At 44.5% G+C, this 23,226-nt stretch overlaps 1 protein-coding gene and 1 long non-coding RNA gene across 7 annotated transcripts in view; both read right to left on the bottom strand.

The window, feature by feature from the left end:
* ALAD (aminolevulinate dehydratase) overlaps positions 1-23,226 on the bottom strand; it is a 43,775-nt gene that overhangs the window by 5,289 nt on the left and 15,260 nt on the right. For 4 of the 6 annotated variants that reach the window (XM_068110692.2, XM_068110691.2, XM_078774140.1 and 1 more), the window contains 10 exons: positions 18,209-18,323; positions 9,729-9,779; positions 9,414-9,510; positions 9,157-9,292; positions 8,918-9,001; positions 8,601-8,689; positions 7,833-7,888; positions 7,639-7,726; positions 5,119-5,205; positions 1,452-1,581 (listed from right to left, as the gene is read on the bottom strand). In XM_068110692.2, the coding sequence (XP_067966793.1) occupies positions 1,452-1,581; positions 5,119-5,205; positions 7,639-7,726; positions 7,833-7,888; positions 8,601-8,689; positions 8,918-9,001; positions 9,157-9,292; positions 9,414-9,510; positions 9,729-9,779; positions 18,209-18,321 (931 nt within the window). In that variant the 5' untranslated portion in view covers positions 18,322-18,323. Of the gene's footprint in view, positions 1-1,451; positions 1,582-5,118; positions 5,206-7,638; positions 7,727-7,832; positions 7,889-8,600; positions 8,690-8,917; positions 9,002-9,156; positions 9,293-9,413; positions 9,511-9,728; positions 9,780-18,208; positions 18,324-18,511; positions 18,766-22,771; positions 22,856-23,226 lie in introns of those variants that run through there. The other 2 variants (XM_078774138.1, XM_068110693.2) reach the window with 2 other exon arrangements.
* On the bottom strand, positions 18,635-19,103 carry LOC144891320 (uncharacterized). Its single transcript, XR_013622844.1, has 2 exons — positions 18,968-19,103; positions 18,635-18,788 (listed from the first exon to the last, which is right to left on the bottom strand). It is a non-coding gene; the product is annotated as an uncharacterized LOC144891320 (long non-coding RNA).

The raw sequence follows: 23,226 nt of genomic DNA, 5'->3' as shown, positions 1-23,226 counted from the left end.
CACCCAACCTCTCCACAAAATTTCGTTCAAATTTGTCCACAACTTTTTGATATATCATGTTCACAAACAGATGGGTGAAAACACAACCTCTATCCACATTCAGTGGTAGAGGTAACTACACTTTATGCAAATTGTTAAATACTACATTACATTTGGAGTTAACTCTTCCAAAAGGAAACTTCTCCTCAGTTATCCCCAATCATCATCCTCTTTTCAGACCCTAACCCTTTATTGGGTTATCAAAACTGGCAGGATAGCTTATTGTTTGCATGCAAACCTCAGAAAAAAGTGTTTCGGATCCCCCACTCTAAATGGGACATCCAGAGATTGGAGAATATACAACGTCGAGGGGCCAGGTATGTCTGCAATAACTACCACAAGACAAGCAGTGTTTCCAGCATGGTTAAACACGTGAAATGGCAACATCTTTCTCAGAAGCACACTGCCAGCAGACTTACAATGGGTTTATAAGATCTTGAGAGAGTTCGTCACAATCTCCCCAAGTGTCTTCTTTAGCAGAAGTAAAACACAAACTCAGAAACGTCATATGATCATTCAACACCATCAACCAAGGGGAAACGTCGACAAATCTGCCTTTGTTCGACGTTCTATACCCGATTGGGACAACCTCCCCGCTAGGGTCACAAGTAATGACACCCGAGAACAATTACAGAATCAACCGAATAAATATAACATGAATTCGGAACAATGTCTACTACATGCACGTGCACACAAAACGATCATCTTCGTGATCGACTGGAAGAGCCCTTTGAAGATTATCCCAAGAAGCCAACTGCTCTAAGGATCAATTGTAGTTGGGATTGGATCCGATTGAAATCCTCGTTTAGTGGCAGCAGGAAGCAGTTTTTTATAGAGGAGCGGTTAGCTTTGTTTTAAGTGGACAGAGGATTATCTGACGTTTATTATTTATTTATTTCATAATTGGTGTCATTTCTATTCCGTCGTGGATGCGGCGCTTCATTTTGTATTATTAAAAATTGTCCTGGCATTATTGCCAAAGTAACGTTTTCTTTCTTGGTTCAGGAAGGTCATAGATCCATTACCTTATAATAATAATAATAATAATAATAATAATAATAATAATAATATTTGCAAAGTACATCTACTTGTTAAAATGAACACAATAAATGATTCACCTTTTTTTCTTCTTCTTTAGTCTTATTTTGACCAATAAAACAGGTTTGTATACAAGTATTTTGGGAGGGGTCATGCTACAGTAACACAAATGTCTTTAAGGGTGTGACATACACATCTCATACAGCAAGAGGGGGCAATGTCGGCTCACAAGGTACTTGGCAGAAAGCAACAAAATAACTCGACTCGCTGGTGAGAATTTTAAAATGAAACCATTGCAGGACAATGGCAAACTGGCATCCATAATGTGTGCTGGGTTTCCCACCAGGGCTTACACCTTCTCTCTTCGGCCCTACCTGCACGTGTGAGGCAGGTCATAGCTTCGAGGACAGCAGGCCGTAGGGTTATGGCTCCAGCCTGCGCAGCATGCCACAGCATGGCAAACTCACCAGAAACATGGTAAGCTGCCAGCGGCAGAGACGGGAACTGCACACACAAAGCAGAGTTTAGGATCACTCGATTCGAGAGAAAAATGAAAGGTAAACATGATCATGGTAAAAAACAACCCCCTTCCAAGAACACTGGGTTCTGCACAAGGAAGACAATTGCAACCCCATCACAACAAAACTGTGCACCACCTGTCAAGTCTCAGATCAGGCTTGTGGACAACATATACTAATCTAGTTCAGACCATCCACCGCAAGGTAGTCAGCTTAGGACAGACATTTCAGGAGTGTCTATGGAAAGACAAGCAACCTTCATAGATGCAGTGGTGGAATTCAGCATGACTGCTAATGAGATTGGCCCAATTACTCGACTTATCGGCAGGTTCCTTTGCACTGTTCCTACAACTTAAGTGACAGTAATCATAATTTCATATGTTGGTTGCGTCATTGCTGGGAGCACAGCTGTGCCACTGATGCAGTGCCCCATTTCCAATAAGCTGGTACTCATTTTGCCGATCTCAGAAGGATGACAGGCTGAGTAAACACACCTGGTGTTATTTAACGACATGACGGTCTCAAACTCAAGACCCTAAGATCTTAATCCACCTTAACTGCTAAGCCAACACCAGGCTTAAACAAAGAACAGTACTCCAAATGTTTCTCGAAGATCAGCAATAGTTAGAGAAGAAATGTGCAGGTTTTAATAACACTGCATTGGAAAGACTAGCAGAGTACCTGCCCTACAGGCAATCTTGTAAGTGTGCAAGTGTGCAAGTGTGTAAGTGTGTAAGTGTGTAAGTGTGTAAGTGTGTAAGTGTGTAATAGTGTGGTGTCTTGTAAGTGTGTAATACATTCTTATTTGGGTGGTGTATCAGTAACAGACCGCTACATCAATTGCTCCCTAAAATAAAAATAACCCGAGTTATGTAAATGAAACAAAAACATGCATTCTGCTGATGTGCACATATAATTAATCATGATGAAATATCTGGGATAATTCCAACTGCACCCCTCTCTCCACCCAAAATAAGAAAATGCAAAGATGGGTGAAATTCTTTCTTGTTTCAAAACTAGCTCTTAAATGAGCCTCAATCTTGAATACAAAAAAATACAAAAAAAAAAAAACTAGATGGCACAACTTCCGGGTGCCCCCATTAATCCCTGAAAGTTTCACCTTCCGATGCCAAATCCTCTTGGAGTATATGAAACCTACAACATACTTTCCCTCCATTATATAGACTAGTGGGGTCACCCGTGGGAATCCCACAGGCATGGAGATGTATCGTTGCGATCGGTGCAGCCGTTTTTGTGGTACCCGGGACAATAACGTTAGGCGGGAGTCCAAATCTGAAAATGCTGGAGACCAAAGCTGAAATTGGAAAAACAATATAGCCTATTTTACTCCAGGGGGTCCCAGGATTACCCACCCAAAATTTCGTTGCTATCGGTTCAGCCGTTTTTGCGGCACCTGGGAACGGACGGACGGACATTTGGTGAATTATAGTAAGATATGTCTTGGAGCAAAAGACATGGCAGCTCATAATCATGAGACTACATTAAAGGCATGGCACTACATCAAAGGTGCCATGTTGTAACACATTCCACAAAAGAAAAAGACAGTGAAATAACAAGTTAGACAAGACACCAGTTGCCTGACAATGAGCCATGGGCTTAACCAAAATAAATGCTTAGAATGCGATTTTCATATCTGAGCTTCTGAATACATCACACCCAGACTAAGCCAAACAAGGAGTAAACCCTGAAAACCCATTATGTCGATCTATTTATCTTCACGGAGAGTGCACACTCTGTGGCATCAATCAATGTTCATCTAACTTCATAAAAATAGATCCTAAAGGAAAGAAAAGGTATACTAAACAAAGGCTTGGCTGCTTGAGAGCAAGCCTACTGCTGAGGCTCAAGTCAAAACTGGCAAATCGATGACTGTTAACATATCTGTGCATACACTGTTAACATGTGCAAATGCAAGTTACGAGGTACAAGTGGTCACGGTAAAGAAACCAAAAAAACGCAGTTGGCTAGGCAGATGTCAACAGACGGAAGATGATTCACTGGTTTGGTTTCAGCAGTTGATGAAGCAAACCATTGCCATGATCTTTGTGGACCGACGCTTCAATATAGGTTTCTGTGCAAAGCAGTTTCATTTACACAGAGTTGGGACAGCTGAGCCACTTAAACGTTATTCACAGCCTTCCTCTTCTGCTTCAGCGTGGGGAGAAAGTACCGTTGTGAACATGGCTGCGGCAAAGCTATTTAAAATAAGAGTTTGCCAAGCTCGTTGGGAAGCACCTGCAAGATGAGGCTTACAAATACATTGATAATATCGGTCTGTTCTGGAACAAGAATCCAAACAAGACATCTCTGAACCAGGAAGAGTTGTCTGTCATTGTTGGATTCAATGCATCAAAAGAGCAACTATCATTGCTCCTGTGCAACTCCATTTCACTCGCCCAGGTCTTTGTAGTACATTTTCGGAAAATATCGTGTATGTACCAGGCTTCTGTACGTTTTCTCAAGCTAAATATATAAATAGCACCGCAAAGCAGGCGTAACCCCTCAGCCCATGCATGGTGGAAACCAATTTCAAGATGGCTGCCGTGGCGGCCATATTGAAAATCGCAGCACGCCCATTTTTGAAAGGAACCTTCGATTCAACCCCAACACACACTGCAAAAATGGATTTAATCGGACAAGCCGTTCTCCATGAAATTGACAGAATCCAAAAGTTGATGGACGCCCGGACGACGCTACCCTTTAGCCCAATTCGGGCCGAGGGGTGAAAATGATACGTGCTGCTTCCTTGCTTGATGCTCGGCAGTTGAAAAGGATAGAGCATGGACAAACAACCATGAGTCAGGAATAATAGCATAGGCTTTGATGGGCCTAACGGCCTCCATCCGCCTCAAATCTTGGAGTCACGCACATTTCTTAACAAGAATGGCCGCACTGTGATCACAACTTGGGGCAAAATCATGTAATGGGCCCATTGGAAACCACGCATTTAATGTGATATTAAAAGATTAACTTGACACCTCTCATCTATGACAGCCTCTGCCACGCTTGTATCAGAAAGAGCTGATGCGTCACATGGTCACAGATTGTTTAACCCCAATATGGGGCTATTCAAAAATTATGCAAATCTATCTTTTAGGGAGGCACGTACCGAGTGTGCCGACAGGCTTTATTAAGCCTTACTTGTAATTTTTATTCGACATATAATTAGATTTTTTGGGGTCCCTCATCATGAGTAACAACTCGACGGAAACAAAGCCAATGGAAATCTGGCACAACAAATCCAGGCAGTGTATAATATCAGTAGAGGCCTACAGGCCTGGTGTCTTAGGGCCACAAAAAAACCAAAAATGGGGCTATATTATTTTGTCTCGGTGCCATAAAAGGTTTAGTCAAGTGATACATGTGGGTCGAGTCCGGCAGCTGTACGGTACACATTTCAAAAAAATCGACCCCCAACAAGAACGACCACGCGGATCTCTTGTAGAGCTCTGCGACAAGCAAATAGACACGTGGTAGGTTTGTAAGATTCCACAATACCTACCTTGTCTTTGACTTCTCGTACAATGTCCAGGTAAGGTAATCCTGGCTTCACCATAAGCATGTCTGCACCTTCGCGCACATCCCTTTCCTGCAAACAGAAACGCAAGCTGTTGTTAATGTTCCTTACCCCAGCCAGGTTTCAGGCTCTGCAATGGTCCAAGGTGATGGTGTGCCGGCACCCAAACTTAGGGATCGTGACATCTTGCCTACATACATCTTGCCTACATACATCTTACATCTTGCCTACGTCTATAATCTTCAATGATAGACGTCCACCAGCAATCAATGCAAGCATATGGGTGCACCGGCTCAAAGTCCCATCAGATGTTCGGCGCACATTGCGTATGTTGAACATTATGTGGGATCATGCAATAACAAAAGCGAAAACAAAATAAAAAATTCACACAATACACAAATGTCAGGGATTGGGGTTTCAGTGAGCTGGATGAATATTTATTTGGGGATTGGTGATGCAACAATGAAGATTAATATTATGGCAAATTAATACAAATGGGTGTAGAATAAAGAACAAGTCTTCCTGGTGAAAACGAGTGTCGATCCACATCGGCAGACCGGTAGAACAATGGATGAAAATTCGAGGGGAAGTTGATCATCAAGCTGATGTTTCAAGTATTAACCATTCAACAGAGCAAAAGAGTTTGTGTAATTCACGTTTTCCGATGCTGGGAATCTGCTTAATCCAGATTGAAACGTTACCTGCCTGAGAATTTGCTCTCGGCATGTTACAGTAATTTGGCAAAAGAAATGTTCCACAATTTGAGAAACCAAGGGTAAGAGGGAAATAGGTCGAACCCTGTGGTAATAAATCATGCACATCTGGTGGAGACCTTTTCCTGAATTGAAATAACAGTGATGTTAAAGGAGACAGAACAGACTGGTTAAATAACCAAATGATACATTCGCAAAAGTTCCAAGAAGGGTAGCAAGAAACCGAAACGTATTTGAACAAATCCGGTCCAAAGCAGTAGCTGTAGTAGTTTTAGTTGGATAAACTGATAATTTTATTTGCCGTATCCTCGTGAACAAGAGCAAACCGAGGACAAACACCGAGGCTGCAAAGAACAAAATTCCATTATTTCATCACAATCAGTAGAAAGCTCGTCCCAGAGCCTTTGCCAATGGCAACACTATAGTTTTGAAAAGCACGGCAAATTCCTCAGCCAGCGACTGAGATAAAGATGGTGTAAGAGTAACGCGCTTCCAGTTTGCTTTGTATTTGGCAGGGCCGACGCACAAGATAGAGTTACTTTGCATTTGCCATTTGGAGACATGTTTTCGGTGGTAGTGTACAATCGGTTGAACTATTGCCACTGGTATAGTTTTTACACCAAATTTGCTTTCTTACTTTCTTGCCGCAAGGCACAACTCTTCAAGGGTGTGAAGCGCCAGACTGAACTTTTGTAGGACCAAGAGACTTGTGCAACTACCAATTCCAACAAGTGTTTGGATATAGGGTCGAACCACTTGTTCAGGATTGGTTGCTGGCTGGGTTAAGTAGGGCTTAATCAGGTAATTATGATTTAAAGGATGCGATATTAGAAGATTGAGAAAAATAAAAGCGCTGAGTGTTTGCACGCATTTGTGCTTCCATGTCATGATGCATTTCTAGGTATTTATACTGAAACTTTGTGTTTATAGGTGATTTGAAATAGATAAGCGAGTTTGGATTTTAAAAGATTCCTCAAGATGACAGCAATACAGCTCCTATATTTAAGCACCTTGTCCGAGTTTTCGCAATGTCGTTCTTGCAATTACCGACCCACTGGGTCGCAGTTAGATTAGCGAACAAACGGTCAGTCATAAGCAGACAATGCCAGCAATTCATTCGAATGAGAATTGAAAATTTGTGCAACATTCAGCAGAAAAATTGAAGCAAATGCAGCAATACCCCGATGCGAGTCTCAGAGGGAAATAAATTCCAATTTCTCTTCAGCTGCATCACACACCAGCCCACCCCAACATCAGCATTTGTTGCCTGTGCTTGAAATGAGTTCGCCTCATTCAATATACTCCATAATTTCAGTCGACGGGAAAATGTGAAGCAGATAAAATAAAAAGTAAAAGAAATCAAGAGAGAATGGATGTTGTGGCCGAGTGACCTTGCGATTCGCTTCCACTAGTAAATCTACTCAGCGCAGTTTCAAAGCAACATTGGCAGTGGGGAGGGGTGGGGGAGGGGGGAGAGGATGGCAGAGAGAGTATCATAGCAGTATGGAGGCAGATATTAATCAGTAACAAAAATCAGGCAAATCCAGTTTTGTGAAACAAATTCCAGGTAAAAAAGGGTGACTGAAGCAAATCTCAATGCACAGTTCTAGAAACCTAACATTTGTGAATTCAGTTCACTCGGGTCGATTTACATGGCTATCTTGAGGCCTAATTAGCAGGAGTACTTACGATGAAGCAAGAATTGGATCATATTTGCTCATTGCGAGCCCCTGGTAAGCTATTTCCCAGCAATTTGAACACAACAGTCAAATGCTCAGACAGATGAACTTACAACAGCTCGTAGTGAGAGGCCCCGTGCTCCAGGGGGCAGCTGGTAGCATCGTCTGTCTCCAAATGCCGGTGCTGACTGCACGGCATCTCTAAAACAACGGAATAGTTTGTTTAAATTGGATGAATATAACAATGCCCCCCCCCCCCACAAAAAAACAAATTAGCATAAACCCCCCGCCTCCCCCAACCGCTCACCGGAATGGTCCATAAAAGCACGAAGCAAACTTGGCACTGTAGCTCAACACAGACACCTGTTGAGAAAAGCGTACAAGCATGAAGGTTCACACCAACTGAGACTCAAAAGGCAATCGTCCCAAAAGGATGAGATCAACACCACTTTACATGCATACAACTCTTCCTTTTGATTTACTGGATTCTCATGAGGATGCAAATTTAAACTTCTATGCAATCGAAAACTTGGATGCAAACCTAAACCCGAGCTTTATAGCGCAATTACAGGAGCCTAGTGGGTTCATGGCAATTGGTTTTGCACAGGTTTGTTGTGACAATATACTTCATTTGATGAAACGTTCAAAAAAAAAAAAACCTATACTACAACTGGTGGGACAAAGCATGGCCGGGGGGGGGGGGGGGTGGGGTGAGGAAGGGGGTATCAAAACATTGGGAGAGTTGGGAGGATCAAAGTAGCATGGGCAGTGTCAAAGTATTGGGGGGGGGGGGGGGGAGCAGAGTATCAATGCAGTATGCAGAAGGCAGAGGGTATCAAAGCAGTATTGGGGAATATAAATGCAGTGTTGGGGTTAGGAGATATCAATGTAGCATGGGGGTGGGGGAAAAAGCATGGGGAGGAAATTAAAACAATGAAGGGGGGTGGAGGGGAGAGGGGAATGAAGGGTGCAGAGGAATTACCAAAGCAAGAGTGGTAATGTATGGATGAAAGGACCTCTGGTGAGGAAAGGTAAGTTTAGCGTCGGTGAGTTATAGCATTTAACGATTGCCCACCTTGTTACCCAGACCATGTTCAATTAGTTGTCGCTTAATGGCCGACACTCGTCCATCCATCATGTCACTGGGGGCCACCACATGACAACCTGCATCACAAAGAACATAGTAATACTCATCCACAACACCCACCACCTCCATTACCACAACCACCCTCCATTTCATAATTCCATACACTACACTATTACCAAGTACCTGCACCCCCTCCTCCCTATTACAGTTCACAATAACAACACTGTGGCTGTGAGTTAAACACCAAACTTTGGTACATTTCTCATACAACACGACAATGACAGAACATCGTGTTTACATCTTACCAGCCTTCGCATAGGCCAATGCCACTTCCGCCAATCTGTGGCAACTCTCCTGATTGTCCACCGTACCATCTGTGCGCAGAATTCCTGCCAAGCACAGCGCAACCACAACTAGCAGCAAACGACACCAATATCTACCTTCACACCAATGAGTTCATCATTTAATAAGTTTTTGACACGATTAAGGAGCCCAGGTTTCTCTGATGTAGGAACAATCCACATGTTACGTATAAAAGATGTACCACAGTGTCCATGGGAGGTGTAGGGACAAAGACAGACGTCACAGATGACCAGCAGGTTGGGAAAGGCCGAACGAAGTCGCCGTACAGCAAGTATCGCTGGAGTGTCGGGGGAGTCGGCATTGGATCCCTGATCATCCTGCAGTCAAAGGAAACGAATAAGTAAAAGAAAAAGAAGGATTGATGAACAGAGGCAGGCATTACACGCTAGTTAAAAAAAAGAAGAAGAAAAAAAAAAGTACATTCGTAACAATACGCACCTTACACAGCTTAGCCGGGACACCGAACACCAACACCGCACACAGGCCTTTGTTAACGAGTGGCTGGAGTGCATCCTCCAGCTGGTTCACTCCGAGCCTACACACACTCTACTCAATTAACTGGTAAAGTCAAATACAGTTTCATACATGAACATGATGTGGTGATGAAGAGGGGAGTGGGTGAAATACTTGATTTGTTCAAAAATAAAATAAAAGGATGACACATTTACAAACGTCAGGGATGGTGTTGAATGCATACTTATCACATGTTAAATTCTCCGTCCAAAATTACTTTAGGATTCATAGGCTGCTCACCTATTCTGTCCTGGCAAGCTTGGAATCGACTCGACTGCATCCGGGTCATCCCTGGTTGGAATAAGAATAATAAACCATTACAGGAGGGAAAGATGGATCGATGGAGGTGCTTACTTTTGGGAACTTACGAAGACGCGTTAGATCAATGTTTAATCATTTCACCCAAAAGTTGTACAAATACAAAACATCACAACATCCCTCGGGCCAGACAAATAAATAAATAGGTAGGGAGACAAGCGACGATCATGGGTATGGGATGAGCTTGTGGGGAACAGCTTTCCCAAGGAAAGGATGACAAAATCAGGGATTCGTTGGGAAAGTAAGTGCTGCCGGTTTGGGGTCGTTATTGTTGTTACAGGAGTCCGTGCAGTTGATTTTGGCTGAAAGATTTTTCCTTCCTATGAAGCCACAGAGAGCCCTCTACAACAACAACAATTTCCTCAAATATAGTAGTCCTATCACTCAATGTACTGACGGATGCAACTGCCAAAAGCACAGCAGGCCAATTGAGGGGAAAAGGTTTTTGCAGGATGTAACATTGTAATAATAACACTTTCTCATGACAAGCATTCACCAAGTTTTGCCATTATTGCCACGACTGTTGAAAACTAGAACGGCACTCAGTAGAGAGCATACCTCTGCCAGGCTGAACAGTTTACGTTTTGTATCTCACTGTTGGGCCGGATCTGCATCGGGACCTCCAAATACCAATCGGATTATTATCGTCGAACCAACTCATCCAAATCCGTCCACAACTGAGATATGCGATACTGTATATATCGTTTTTGGCCCTATTATTACCTCCGCCACCTAAGGTGGATGGAGGTTATGTTTTCACCCTTGTCTGTTTGTTTGTCTGTGAACAAGATTTCTCAAAAAGTTGGACAGATTTGGACAAAACTTGGGGGAGTGGTTGTGTGTGTGACAAGGAAGAATTGATTTAAATTTTGGTGAAGATCTGGATCAGAGAATTTTTAAGTGATTCTTCACCAGAGAGATCGGGCAAAAAGTGACATATGTTTTAATATTTTAACATATTTAAAAAAGTTATGGACGAGTCATAACTAAACTTGGTCGATGAGTTGGTTAGGTGACAAGAACAAGATGATTTGATTTTGGTTCAAGTCCGAATCCAGATCCGGCCTATCAGTGGGATACAAAACAAACTGATCAGCCTGGCGACGGTATGTGCTCTGCCGAGTGCTGTTCTAATATTATATATTATTACATTACAATGGTGAAGAATCACTTTAAAATAAAATTAAAACTGTTGTATCAAGATCCAGATTCGGTGAAAACATAACCCCTGCCCACCACTCAAAAATCCTATTACATTAAGTGTGTGTGTGTGTGTGTGTGTGTGTGTGTGTGTGTGTGTGTGTGTGTGTGTGTGTGTGTGTGTGTGTGTGTGTGTGTGTGTGTGTGTGTGTGTGTGTGTGTGTGTCCATCCACCTGGAAATTGTACATACTTGCACCAACTTTGATTTAAATCCCTTTAGCTGTTCTCTCGTATCACATTTTTACCTGACATGACCTCCGACCTTTGATGCCTAAATCTAATCAGTTCATCTTTGCATCACACTATGTACTAATACCAAGTTTGGTCAAAATCCCATCACTGGTTCACAAGATAGTGCAATAACAGAATTTTTACCCAACGGTACCTCTGATCTTCGACCTTTAACCTCACGACCCCATAATTTAATCAGTTCAGTTTGCATCATTGTACATACTTACACCAAGTTAGACTTGGATCCCTTCAGCTGTTCATAAGTTATCACGATAACAAAAACCTATCACGGACGGACGGACAGACAGACAGACGGACAGCTGGACGGAGAACAACCAAAAAACAAACGAGGTTGCCAGAGACAAAAAAAAAAAACGGCTGAGCTGATTACCACCAAATTTTACATATGTGATAGGTCAGGTCAAACAACAACAACAACAAAAACATGCATTTTAAAGGCCATTTTCCCTACTAGAGCAGGGGTTAGCCTTGCGGTCCCCATGACAATCTTCTCCATTTTGCCCTATTTTCTGCATCTCCCCTTGTTAACCCCCTTGCCCGCATTTCTTCTTCCACCATCTTTAGCCAAGTCTTTCTCGGTCTTCCCCATCCTCACCTTCCTTCTACATTCATTTCCATCACTCTTCTCAACCAGTCACTTTCATCCTTCCTCAACACATGACCAAACCATCTCAACCTGTTCCTCTTCACAGCATCAATCACAGGCTCTATTCCCATCATCTTTCGCAATTCATCATTTGTCTTTCACTCTCTCAACGATACTCCACACATCCGTCGAACCATTCGCATTTCCACCCTTTCCAACCTTCGTTGCTGCTCTACGTTCATTACCCATGTCTCGCTCCCATAAATCATAACACTTCTCACACATGCAGCATACACCTTTCCCTTCAACTTCAACGACACTCCCCACATCAGCACGCCAATCAGTTCCCGAAACTTCTTCCATGAACATCTCACTCTAGCAACCATTGCCGAGTCTGATCCACCTTCTCCATTCAGCAACGCTCCGAGGTAGAAAAATGTTTTCACACCTTCCAGCTTCACGCCGTCTACAAGATCCAACTCAACCTTTCCTCCATCTGCAGCTCCCTCTGTGCACACCTTACATTTGAATGTAGCTGCCAGACTGGTTAATGACCCTCTCAGAACACAACATTTTTGATGAACCCACTCAGCGCACATTGTACATTGAATGGAGTTCACTCCGACACCCTTCCTACACACAGCACAGGGCCACTTCCCAGTTCTTTCCACCTCAACACATGCTTTACCACTTGCCATCACCTTCGTCTTTCCGATATTCACCTTCAGACCTTTTGTCTCCATATATTCCTTCCACTTGTTAATCTTTTCCTTCAGTCCATCCATACTTTCCGCAATCAACACCAGATCATCTGCATACAACAACTCCCACGGTAAACCCTCCTTTACGTTCTGAGCCAGCACCTTCATCACAGCTACAAATAGTGGTGGACTTGGTACTGACCCCTGATGCACTCCCACCTTAACCTCAAACTCACCACTGTTCCCGTCCTTCGTCCTTACAGCTGTGCGCGCTCTTTTGTACATTGCTATCACTACTCTGATCAACCATTCCTCCAGTCCTAGCTTCCTCAATGCCCATGTCAATACTTTGCGTGGAACCCGAAAGAATGCTTTCTCCAGATCAACAAACCCAAGAAACAACTTCTTCCTCTTCTCCATGTACTTCTCCTGCAACTGCCTCACAATGAAAAGTGCGTCTGTCGTTCCTCTTCCTGGCATAAATCCAAACTGCATTTCGTCGATCTTCACTTTCTTCCTTATCCTCCTCTCCAACACCCTTTCCAATACGTTCATTCCATGCTCCAATAACTTTATCGCTCGGTACGAGCCACACTCCAGAGGGTCGCCTTTCCCCTTGTATAGAGGGACGAGGGTACTCAGTTCCCAATCCACTGGAATGCGGCCTTCTTTCACCACCAGATTACAGATCTCTGTCATTCTCTTCACACCCCAACTTCCTGCTGCCTTCAACATATCTCCCACAACTCCCGTCGGCCCTCCCACTTTTCTACCCTTCATTGCTTTTATCGCTTCCTCAACTTCCTTCTCAGTTATCTTCTCTGCCGGTCCTAAAACTGGGTTACTCTCTATGTTGCCATAACATTCATTCTCTGTATTCAACAGCATTTCCATATGTCTTTTCCATCTTCCTTTAATTCCATCTGGGTCGACAACGATTTGTCCCACTTCATCCTTCAAGCAACTCACCCCCATCACATCACACCTCTTTCGCTATCTGCTTTGCAAACCTGAATACTGCTTTCTGACCCTCTTCCGAATCCAAGCGTTCTCCGAACATTTTCCTACATGCCTCCTGCGCCTTTGCTACCTCTTTCTTTGCAGCCTTCCTGGCTGCCTTATAACTTTCATGCTCTGTTTCTGCTCCCGTACCCTTTGCCTTCTGCCACTCCTTGAACTTCTTCCTCTGCTCGTCAATCCTCTTTCCAACTTCATCATCCCACCACCATGTTTCCGAGTGCCTCGGTGGTCCTTTTGTCCATCCACATACCTCACCAACGGCTCCCAACAGACTAGCTTTCATTGACATCCAACCACTTTCAAGCTCAACCACATCATCCTCGACCCAACTCAGCCTCTCTTTTAATGCCTCCCTTACCGTCACCTCTTTCAACCTCCACACCTTCATTCTCGGTTGGTACTTCACCCGCCGAGCTCTCCTCGCACCTTTCACCCTTATGTCGCAGACAACCAAGTGATGCTGTGAAACAGCCTCCTCCCCCAGGATCACCTTTGTGTCCCGGAGGTGCCCCCTATCTCGCCTACGCACCATCAGGTAGTCAACGGTTGTCGTCGACCCACCTGACGTGTATGTAACAAGCTTATTATCCTCTTTCTGGAACTGAGTATTACAAATCAACAAATCAGCTCCATCAGCAAACTCCAAAATCCTTTCACCTTCTCCATTTCTCACACCATATCCGTAACCCCCATGAACTCCGTCAAAACCATCCATACTCCTTCCCACATGTCCATTTAGGTCTCCTCCTACCACAACAACTTCCTCATCTTTCACGTTTTCCATCAGCTTCTCTATCGCACACCAGAACTTGTCCTTCTCTTCATCGCTTCGATCAACCTGCGGAGCATATCCCCGAGATGATGTTCACCAAGAGCTTTCCAATCATCATTTTCACCATCATCAACCTATCACTCACTCTAGTCACTCACCACACTGTCTACAAACTCCTTAGAAAACAGGACACCAACACCATTCATGCCCTCCAGGCACCCTTGCCACATAAACTTGTATTTTTGTCCCTGCCTACCCTTCATCATTCTCACACCACTTCCCTTCCATCTCGTCTCTTGCACACAACATATGTCCACTCTTCTTCTGACCACTACTTCCACCACTTCTCCTGATCTCCGTCATTGTCCCTACATTCCATGTCCCAAACCTCAGAAACCGATCTCCACTTTGGGCTGTACCCTGCCCATATGTAGTTGTAATTGTCATTGTCATTGTCATGGTTCTCTTTCTCTTTTTGAGGCAATGTTTTTATGGCCGGATGCCCTTCCTGACGCCAACCCTCTTAGTCGTCTTACGACACGCAGGGATACGGTGTACCTATTCTAATCCAGGGTATACAATGGGAAACGTTCAAAATATGGAAATTCTGGAAGGGGGGGGGGGGGGGAGGGGGAGGGCGGCGTCAGCATCACGGCTGCGGTTTAAACATATTTAAATATAGGTCAAATATAGGTCAGGTCATTTGCACAAAACTCCACCACCCCCTTACGATATTCACCTGTACACGTGCCAGAGCACAAGTAGTTTACTGACCCCTGCTGTAGACAGCGGGATTATTAGCCATAGCATAACATATTGTTACGGTTTTTAGAACCTTCACTTTGTAAAATAATAATTCTTGTAAATATCCCCCTTTGTAAAGGTTGCACCCTAGTTAGGCCATGTACAACACGTAGGACACCATAGATTCTTCTTTAGTTATTTCATTAGTCTATGTTTCAGGTAAGAATCTGTTTCCAATAGTTGAATCGGCGTTGTATTAATCAAATAACCTAGCCCCCTCCTCCAATTCCTATTCCATTCATATTGCGGCGTAAACTGCCCTCCACAACATATTGCGCTTCTCTGCTAGCTGCAGCGCCCGTCTCAAGACGCCATTACGCACGCGGTCAAGTTGGAGAAGGGAGGAGCGGCCAGGAACCTAGGCGTGGCCCCATCAACGCGTCACGAGGGGAGGTAACAATTAACCCTCGTGACCAATCCAGGCCGAGGCGTGTTCACCGGTAGGCGGAGCAAAGCGGACGCGGCTTAATACGCGAAGCTTGCAATAAAAGCGCGAGCGCAAAGCCTTTTCACGGAGATGAACGACAGAGAGCAGAGGCAGGCAGAGAGGGGAAGAGCAGAGAGCAGATGCGGGGGAGACCAGCAGATGCGAGAGACCAGCGCAGAGGCGGCGAATACAAGAACATTGCGCGGAGGATCGTTTGGGACGTTTGGATACGAACTGCCGCGGTTTTGAGAGCGTTTGGCACGCTATACGTACGCACATTCCAGCCCCTCGCATTTGTAAGGTCCGGTCGAGCGCCAACGACGCCAGCTGCCTGCCATTCTTCGCGGCGGACCCGGAGCCTGGAACCATCTGCCTGGACCTTCCTCCCCTACCAGCTACCTTTCTGGTGAGTCTGTTTGTCCTGGGCGTGTTATATAAGAGTGTCTAAGGTTGCCCTATGTCCTTTTGTTTCCTCTTCTTGTATATTCCCTTCTTTCGTTTCCTCTTTTAGATAGTAATAAACCATATTTGTTCTTCCTTCACCCTCCTCATTCTTTGGTTCCTCTCATCCGGTCGCTTTAGTCTTTTCTCCATTGAGTACCTGTGGCACGATTTGGCCAACCGCTATAATCGGGTTAGTTTTATTGCTAACGGCTCGAGCCTCGGATTGCTAAACCGCTCGGCAATCTTCCATCTTGTCCGTGGCTCGATCAGAAGTATCGTCCTGCTTTGCGGAGAGGTTGGCGAAGGTATCTGGGACTCCATTGACCAGTCACCCTGGTCAACCTCAACCCCGCAAAGGAGCGCGATATATTCTAGGACTCGGACGGCCAGTGAAATAGACGAGGGGATTAAACCCCCCTCGGTAAGGGGAGCGCCGTAATCTGAGATCCGCAACAATATATTTGCCCCACCGACGCCACACCCAAGGGATCGGGTGTTTCCAGTAAGGGAGTGTACCCAATCATTTTTCCCCATTCACATTATATTATATTACACTACCATGTGATGACAATGCAAGAAGGACAAAAGAGGTGTTGAAAAGAAATGGCAATTTTAATCTATATCCAAGCAGTCCCCGGTTTACAAACACCCGGCTTCGAACATTATACTTTATAACCAAGTATTGGTCTTTCAAAGGTTTGATCCATTCCACGACAAACATTCACAACATAATTCACCCCTCATTCACATGGGCTTCACTCCAGCACTCTTGCCCCTTTTCACACACCATTCTCTCCTCTCCATGGGGTTCCTTACCAGCACGAGAGACAGCACACGGTGCTTGCTATGCTTCACCATAAACCTTTGTAGCTCGTTATCCCTCATCATCCCTTATATTACACAAGTTTGATTTACTCTAATTTATTCATTTTTGATTGAAAGAGTACAATATATATATACATATATATACATATATATATATATATATATATATATATATATATATATATATATATATATATATATATATATATATATATATATATATATATATAAATAATCAGGGATAATAGGGTTTTCGAACATATGAATATTTATGAGCATAATCCTGAGCGGGCAGTAAATCAGACACTCGAATGTGGGCAAACGAACAATCATGTTCCCATGATGCATCTGAGCGGGCAAGAAGGCCCGATGAGGAGATGGTGATGGACGTGAGGAGCCGGATGAGGAGCACGTGTCCAGTTAAATGTGTACTTGTTGCTGGCTAAACCTCTGGATTATATTCAGAAACAAATAACGTAAAATTGTTGAAGATATTGGAATAAAACAAGCATATACATTGCACAAAAAAAACTGCAGTTGTTAAGTGAAAATTAACACCTCATCCATGGAACTTGTTGAATGACCCTTGCATGAAGCTGGAGTAGTGAGGGGAGGAGCTCAGAAGCAGGTGGGGTAATGGAAATGGGATTGTGGGAGATTGAGCGCATATTGAAAACAGCTTTCGATTTATTTTTTTTCTTCCATGCTTATACAAGCCGCAGCCATTGTACTTGTTCGTCATGTGAAAGCAAGATATAATCGAGAATTCTTTCTTTGGGCCCAATGCTGTATACCCTGGTTTGTACTTTGTTCAATTGCTTTGTTTGTCTCCCCATAACAAGGGTTAACCGCAAGGTTCATGGTAACCTTGCACATTGTTTCAATATACCGTGCATTCTGAGATACCACATGTCCAGGGAAAAAATTAAATAATAGAAACGGCTGATTTAAAGCACAAAATAGTGTAACTCCGCACACAGTTTACATCACGTGACGACTGACAACACCGAGTGATAGCAATGGCTAATCAAAACAAATAAGGAGCTTAATTACTTGCTGCCTTATTGGCTTGTAGATAAAAACCAAATAAAAGCCCCAAAAGATTACAATGATCAGAGACGAGACCATGTTGAATGCATGATTTCTTAAAAGTCTTAAACATTGTTGACTTATTGTGGGGCCACATGGTGAAACCATTCAGCAGAAAGTTTGAACAGTTATCCAGGCAAACGCTCCGTGATTAAGCGAGGGATGAAAAAGCATAGGAGACAGTACACCATAAACAGCGAACAAGCAGGACCAAGTTTGCCAGGCATTCCAGAGGAGGACAAAAGCAAGCGGCCCGAGCACGGCAACGTGCCAGCACTCACGTGACGAATATGGGGTACACGAAGCGTTCGGCGTGGAGAAAGGCCTGGGACTCCTGCCACGAGCGGAGTACGGAATGCTGAAATCCACTCTGCAGCAACGAGCACGGGTCCATGTCTATCACGGCAATGCATCCAGACAGGCAGAAAGCGAATCCATATTTTCTCGATTAAACATTATAAACCGATTCAAAAATAAAACAAATACAAAAGGAGTTTGCAACCTGTCATGGTTATCAAATAAATGAGCACAGGTAGCAAAAAGGTGTGGCAATGTTAAGAACCGGTTTGTCGAATTGTTCTTACCTGGCTAAAAACCAAGATATTAAACAAAGGAGAAGGTAAAAATAAATAAATAAATAAAAATCAGGCGGTTAATCCTCCAAAACCAAAAGCTGAGTCAGACAGTGGAACAAAGTGACGAAGACAAAGAAACCTTTCCTTTTTATTTCATTTAGCAAAGTCACAGTTAGCCAATGTCTCCATGGAAGCCCAACAATCCATCATGACCGCCCGCCTCTTCAGCAAAAGCAACCGTCTCAAAATGCCAGACTTGCAGCAACAAAAACTGCCTGTGCTGGTTCTGCCAGGGTGTGAGCACAAGGTGGGAGGGGAGGTGGATCAAGGGGGGGGGGCTTTGTGGGAATCAATGTGAGAAACACAGACAACAGTTAACATTGCTTCAGAAACCATGTATCGGAAAGATAATAATCGCTCTCCACCCTGACCCGCAGTTACAGCTGACAAAGCACAACAAAATACCAAAATGCTTCGACACTTCAGGTACACGGAGCAGGACAGCAAGGATACATCCACAGAACATCATCTAATTACAGTGACATGAACACCACTTGAAAGTGCCTGTACAACAGGGTATTCCTGAAAATGGAACGGGTAGTTCACGATTAGCCAAAGCACCAGAAAACGTGAAACATCTCCAAATTAATGCAGTCTGCTCTCTCCAAATCCCACGCAGTTAGCAGTTCCTTCCCCTTAGGAGCTCCCCTCCTCCCAGTCCCCATAAACCTCAACTGCTCTCTGAAACAAAACTCGCTGTTAGCAGTTCCTTCCCTTAAGGTGCCCCCTTTCATAAACCCTACCTGTTCTCTCCAAAAGATTCTTCCCTTTAGGTGCACCCCCTCTACCCCTCCCCATAAACCCCAATCCATTGGCTGTTCATTCCCTTTATAAAGGTACTCTCTCTTCCTCCACCCTTCCCCCCCATAAACCACAACTGCTCTCTCCAAAATCCATGCCATTGTCAGTTCCTTCCCTTAAAGTGGTCCCCCCCCCCCCTCCACCTCCTTTTTCATAATCCTCAACTGCTTTCTCCAAAACAAACTCTGTTGGCAGTTCCTATCCTTTGTCCTCTCCTCTCTCCTCCTCCTCCTCCTCCTCCTCCTCTTCCCTCCTCTCCATAAACCTCACCTGCTTTCTCCAAAACCCACTCTGTTAGCAGTTCCTTCCCTTAAGGTGCTCCACCTCCTCCCCAACGAACCTCATCTACTCCATCCATAACCCACACAGTTTACTTCCTCGATGAGAAACTGATTGATATGGTAAACAAAATAATTTAAAATTTTAATCTGTGTTTAATGGATGGCGTACTGGGGCGGTTCACAGGGAAAAGGCATCTACAGAAAAGGCTCAGGTAAAGTGACAAGCAAAGGGACAGATAAATAAATAAATAAACACTAACCAACAACACAATGAGGACACCAGCATTTACAATCAGTTTACTACAAGGGACGATTAATCTGAGAGCAGGACTCGGCTAAGTTAAGGAAGCTGCATTAAAACCATCTCTTCACTTTTGCAGACAACTCCACATTGTGTCGGCCCCATCCCACTGCCAGGCAGACTACAGTTGCATCAACCTCTGCCAATCTGGAACTGATTAAATCATCAACAACAACAACAACAACATGCATTTTAAGGCCATTTTCCCTACGAGAGTGGGGGTTAGCCTTGCGGTCCCCATGACAATCTTCTCCATTTTGCCCTATTTTCTGCATCTCTCCTTGTTAACCCCCTTGCCCGCATTTCTTCTTCCACCATCTTTAGCCAGGTCTTTCTAGGTCTTCCCCGTCCTCTACTTCCTTCTACATTCATTTCCATCACTCTTCTCAACCAGTCACTTTCATCCTTCCTCAACACATGACCAAACCATCTCAAACTGTTCCTCTTCACAGCATCAATCACAGGCTATTCCCATCATCTTTCGCAATTCATCATTTGTCTTCCTCTCTCTCAACGATACTCAGCACATCCGTCAAACCATTCGCATTTCCACCCTTTCCAACCTTCGTTGCTGCTCTACGTTCATTACCCATGTCGCGCTCCCATAAATCATAACACTTCTCACACATGCAGCATACACCTTTCCCTTCAGCTTCAACGACACTCCCCTCATCATCAGCACGCCACTCAGTTCCCGAAACTTCTTCCATGCACATCTCACTCTAGCAACCGTTGCCGAGTCTGATCCACCTTCTCCATTCAGCATGTCTCCGAGGTAGCAAAATGTTTTCACACCTTCCAGCTTGACGCCGTCTCCAAGATCCAACTCAACAATTCCTCCATCTACAGCTCCCTCTGTGCACACCTTACATTTGAATGTAGCTGCCACACTGGTTAATGACCCTCTCAGACCACTACATTTTTGATGAACCCACTCAGCGCACATTGTACATTGAATGGAGTTCACTCCGACACCCTTCCTACACACAGCACAGGGCCACTTCCCAGTTCTTTCCACCTCACCACATGCTTTACCACTTTCCATCACCTTCGTCTTTCCGATATTCACCTTCAGACCTTTTGTCTCCATACATTCCTTCCACTAGTTCAGCTTTTCCTTCAGTCCATCCACACTTTCCGCAATCAACACCAGATCATCTGCATACAACAACTCCCACGGTAAACCCTCCTTTACGTTCTGAGCCAGCACCTCCATCACAGCTACAAATAGTAGTGGACTTAGTACCGACCCCTGATGCACTCCCACCTTCACCTCAAATTCACCACTGTTCCCGTCCTTCGTCCTTACAGCTGTGCGCGCTCTTTTGTACATTGCTATCACTACTCTGATCAACCATTCCTCCAGTCCTAGCTTCCTCAATGCCCATGTCAATGTCAATACTAATACAACCCTATCGAATGCTTTCTCCAGATCAATAAACCCAAGAAACAACTTCTTCCTCTTCTCCATGTACTTCTCCTGCAACTGCCTCACAATGAAAAGCGCGTCTGTCGTTCCTCTTCCTGGCATAAATCCAAACTGCATTTCGTCGATCTTCACTTTCTTCCTTATCCTCCTCTCCAACACCCTTTCCAATACCTTCATTCCATGCTCCAATAACTTTATCGCTCGGTACGAGCCACACTCCAGAGGGTCACCTTTCCCCTTGTATAGAGGGACGAGGGTACTCAGTTCCCAATCCACTGGAATGCGGCCTTCTTTCACCATCAGATTACGGATCTCTGTCATTCTCTTCACACCCCAACTTCCTGCTGCCTTCAACATATCTCCCACAACTCCCGTCGGCCCTCCCGCTTTTCTACCCTTCATTGCTTTTATCGCTTCCTCAACTTCCTTCTCAGTTATCTTCTCTGCCGGTCCTAAAAATGGGTTACTCTCTATGTTGCCATCCCATTCATTCTCTGTATTCAACAGCATTTCCATATATCTTTTCCATCTTCCTTTAATTCCATCGGGGTCAACAACGATTTGTCCCACTTCATCCTTCAAGCAACTCACCCCCATCACATCACACCTCTCTTTCGCTATCTGCTTTGCAATCCTGAATACTGCTTTCTGACCCACTTCCGAATCCAAGCGTTCTCCGAACATTTTCCTACATGCCTCCTACGCCTTTGCTAACTCTTTCTTTGCAGCCTTCCTGGCTGCCTTATAACTTTCATGCTCTGCTGTTTCTGCTCCCGTACCCTTCGCCTTCTGCCACTCCTTGAACTTCTTCCTCTTCTTGTCAATCCTCTTTCCAACTTCATCATCCCACCACCATGTTTCAGAGTGCCCCGGTGGTCCTTTTGTCCATCCACATACCTCACCAACGGCTCCCAACAGACTAGCTTTCATTGACATCCAACCACTTTCAAGCTCAACAACATCATCCTTGACCCTACTCAGCCTCTCTTTTAATGCCTCCCTTACTGTCACCTCTTTCAACCTCCACACCTTCATTCTCGGTTGGTACTTCACCCGCCGAGCTCTCCTCGCACCTTTCACCCTTATGCCGCAGACAACCAAGTGGTGCTGTGAAACAGCCTCCTCCCCCGGGATCACCTTTGTGTCCCGGAGGTGCCCCCTATCTCGCCTACGCACCATCAGGTAGTCAACAGTTGTCGTCGACCCACCTGACGTGTATGTAACAAGCTTATTATCCTCTTTCTGGAACTGAGTATTACAAATCAACAAATCAGCTCCATCAGCAAACTCCAAAATCCTTTCACCTTCTCCATTTCTCACACCATATCCGTAACCCCACGAACTCCATCAAAACCATCCATACTCCTTCCCACATGTCCATTTAGGTCTCCTCTTACCACAACAACTTCCTCATCTTTCACGTTTTCCATCAGCTTCTCTATCGCACACCAGAACTTGTCCTCTTCATCGCTTCGACCAACCTGCGGAGCATATCCCGAGATGACGTTCACCAAGAGCTTTCCAATCATCATTTTCACCATCATCAACCCATCACTCACTCTAGTCACACTCACCACACGGTCTACAAACTCCTTAGAAAACACGACACCAACACCATTCACGCCCTCTGGGCACCCTTGCCACATAAACTTGTATTTCTGTCCCTGCCTACCCTTCACCATTCTCACACCACTTCCCTTCCATCTCGTCTCTTGCACACAACATATGTCCACTCTTCTTCTGACCAATACTTCCACCACTTCTCCTGATCTCCCTGTCATTGTCCCTACATTCCATGTCCCAAACCTCAGAAACCGATCTCCACTTTGGGCTGTACCCTGCCCATATGTAG

This window comes from Myxine glutinosa, chromosome 3 (genome assembly GCF_964187855.1).
Source record: "Myxine glutinosa chromosome 3, kmMyxGlut1.1, whole genome shotgun sequence".
NCBI classification, from domain to species: domain Eukaryota; kingdom Metazoa; phylum Chordata; class Myxini; order Myxiniformes; family Myxinidae; genus Myxine; species Myxine glutinosa.
The sequence above is the reverse complement of the archived record's forward strand: the minus strand, read 5'-3'. Positions and strand labels throughout refer to the sequence as shown.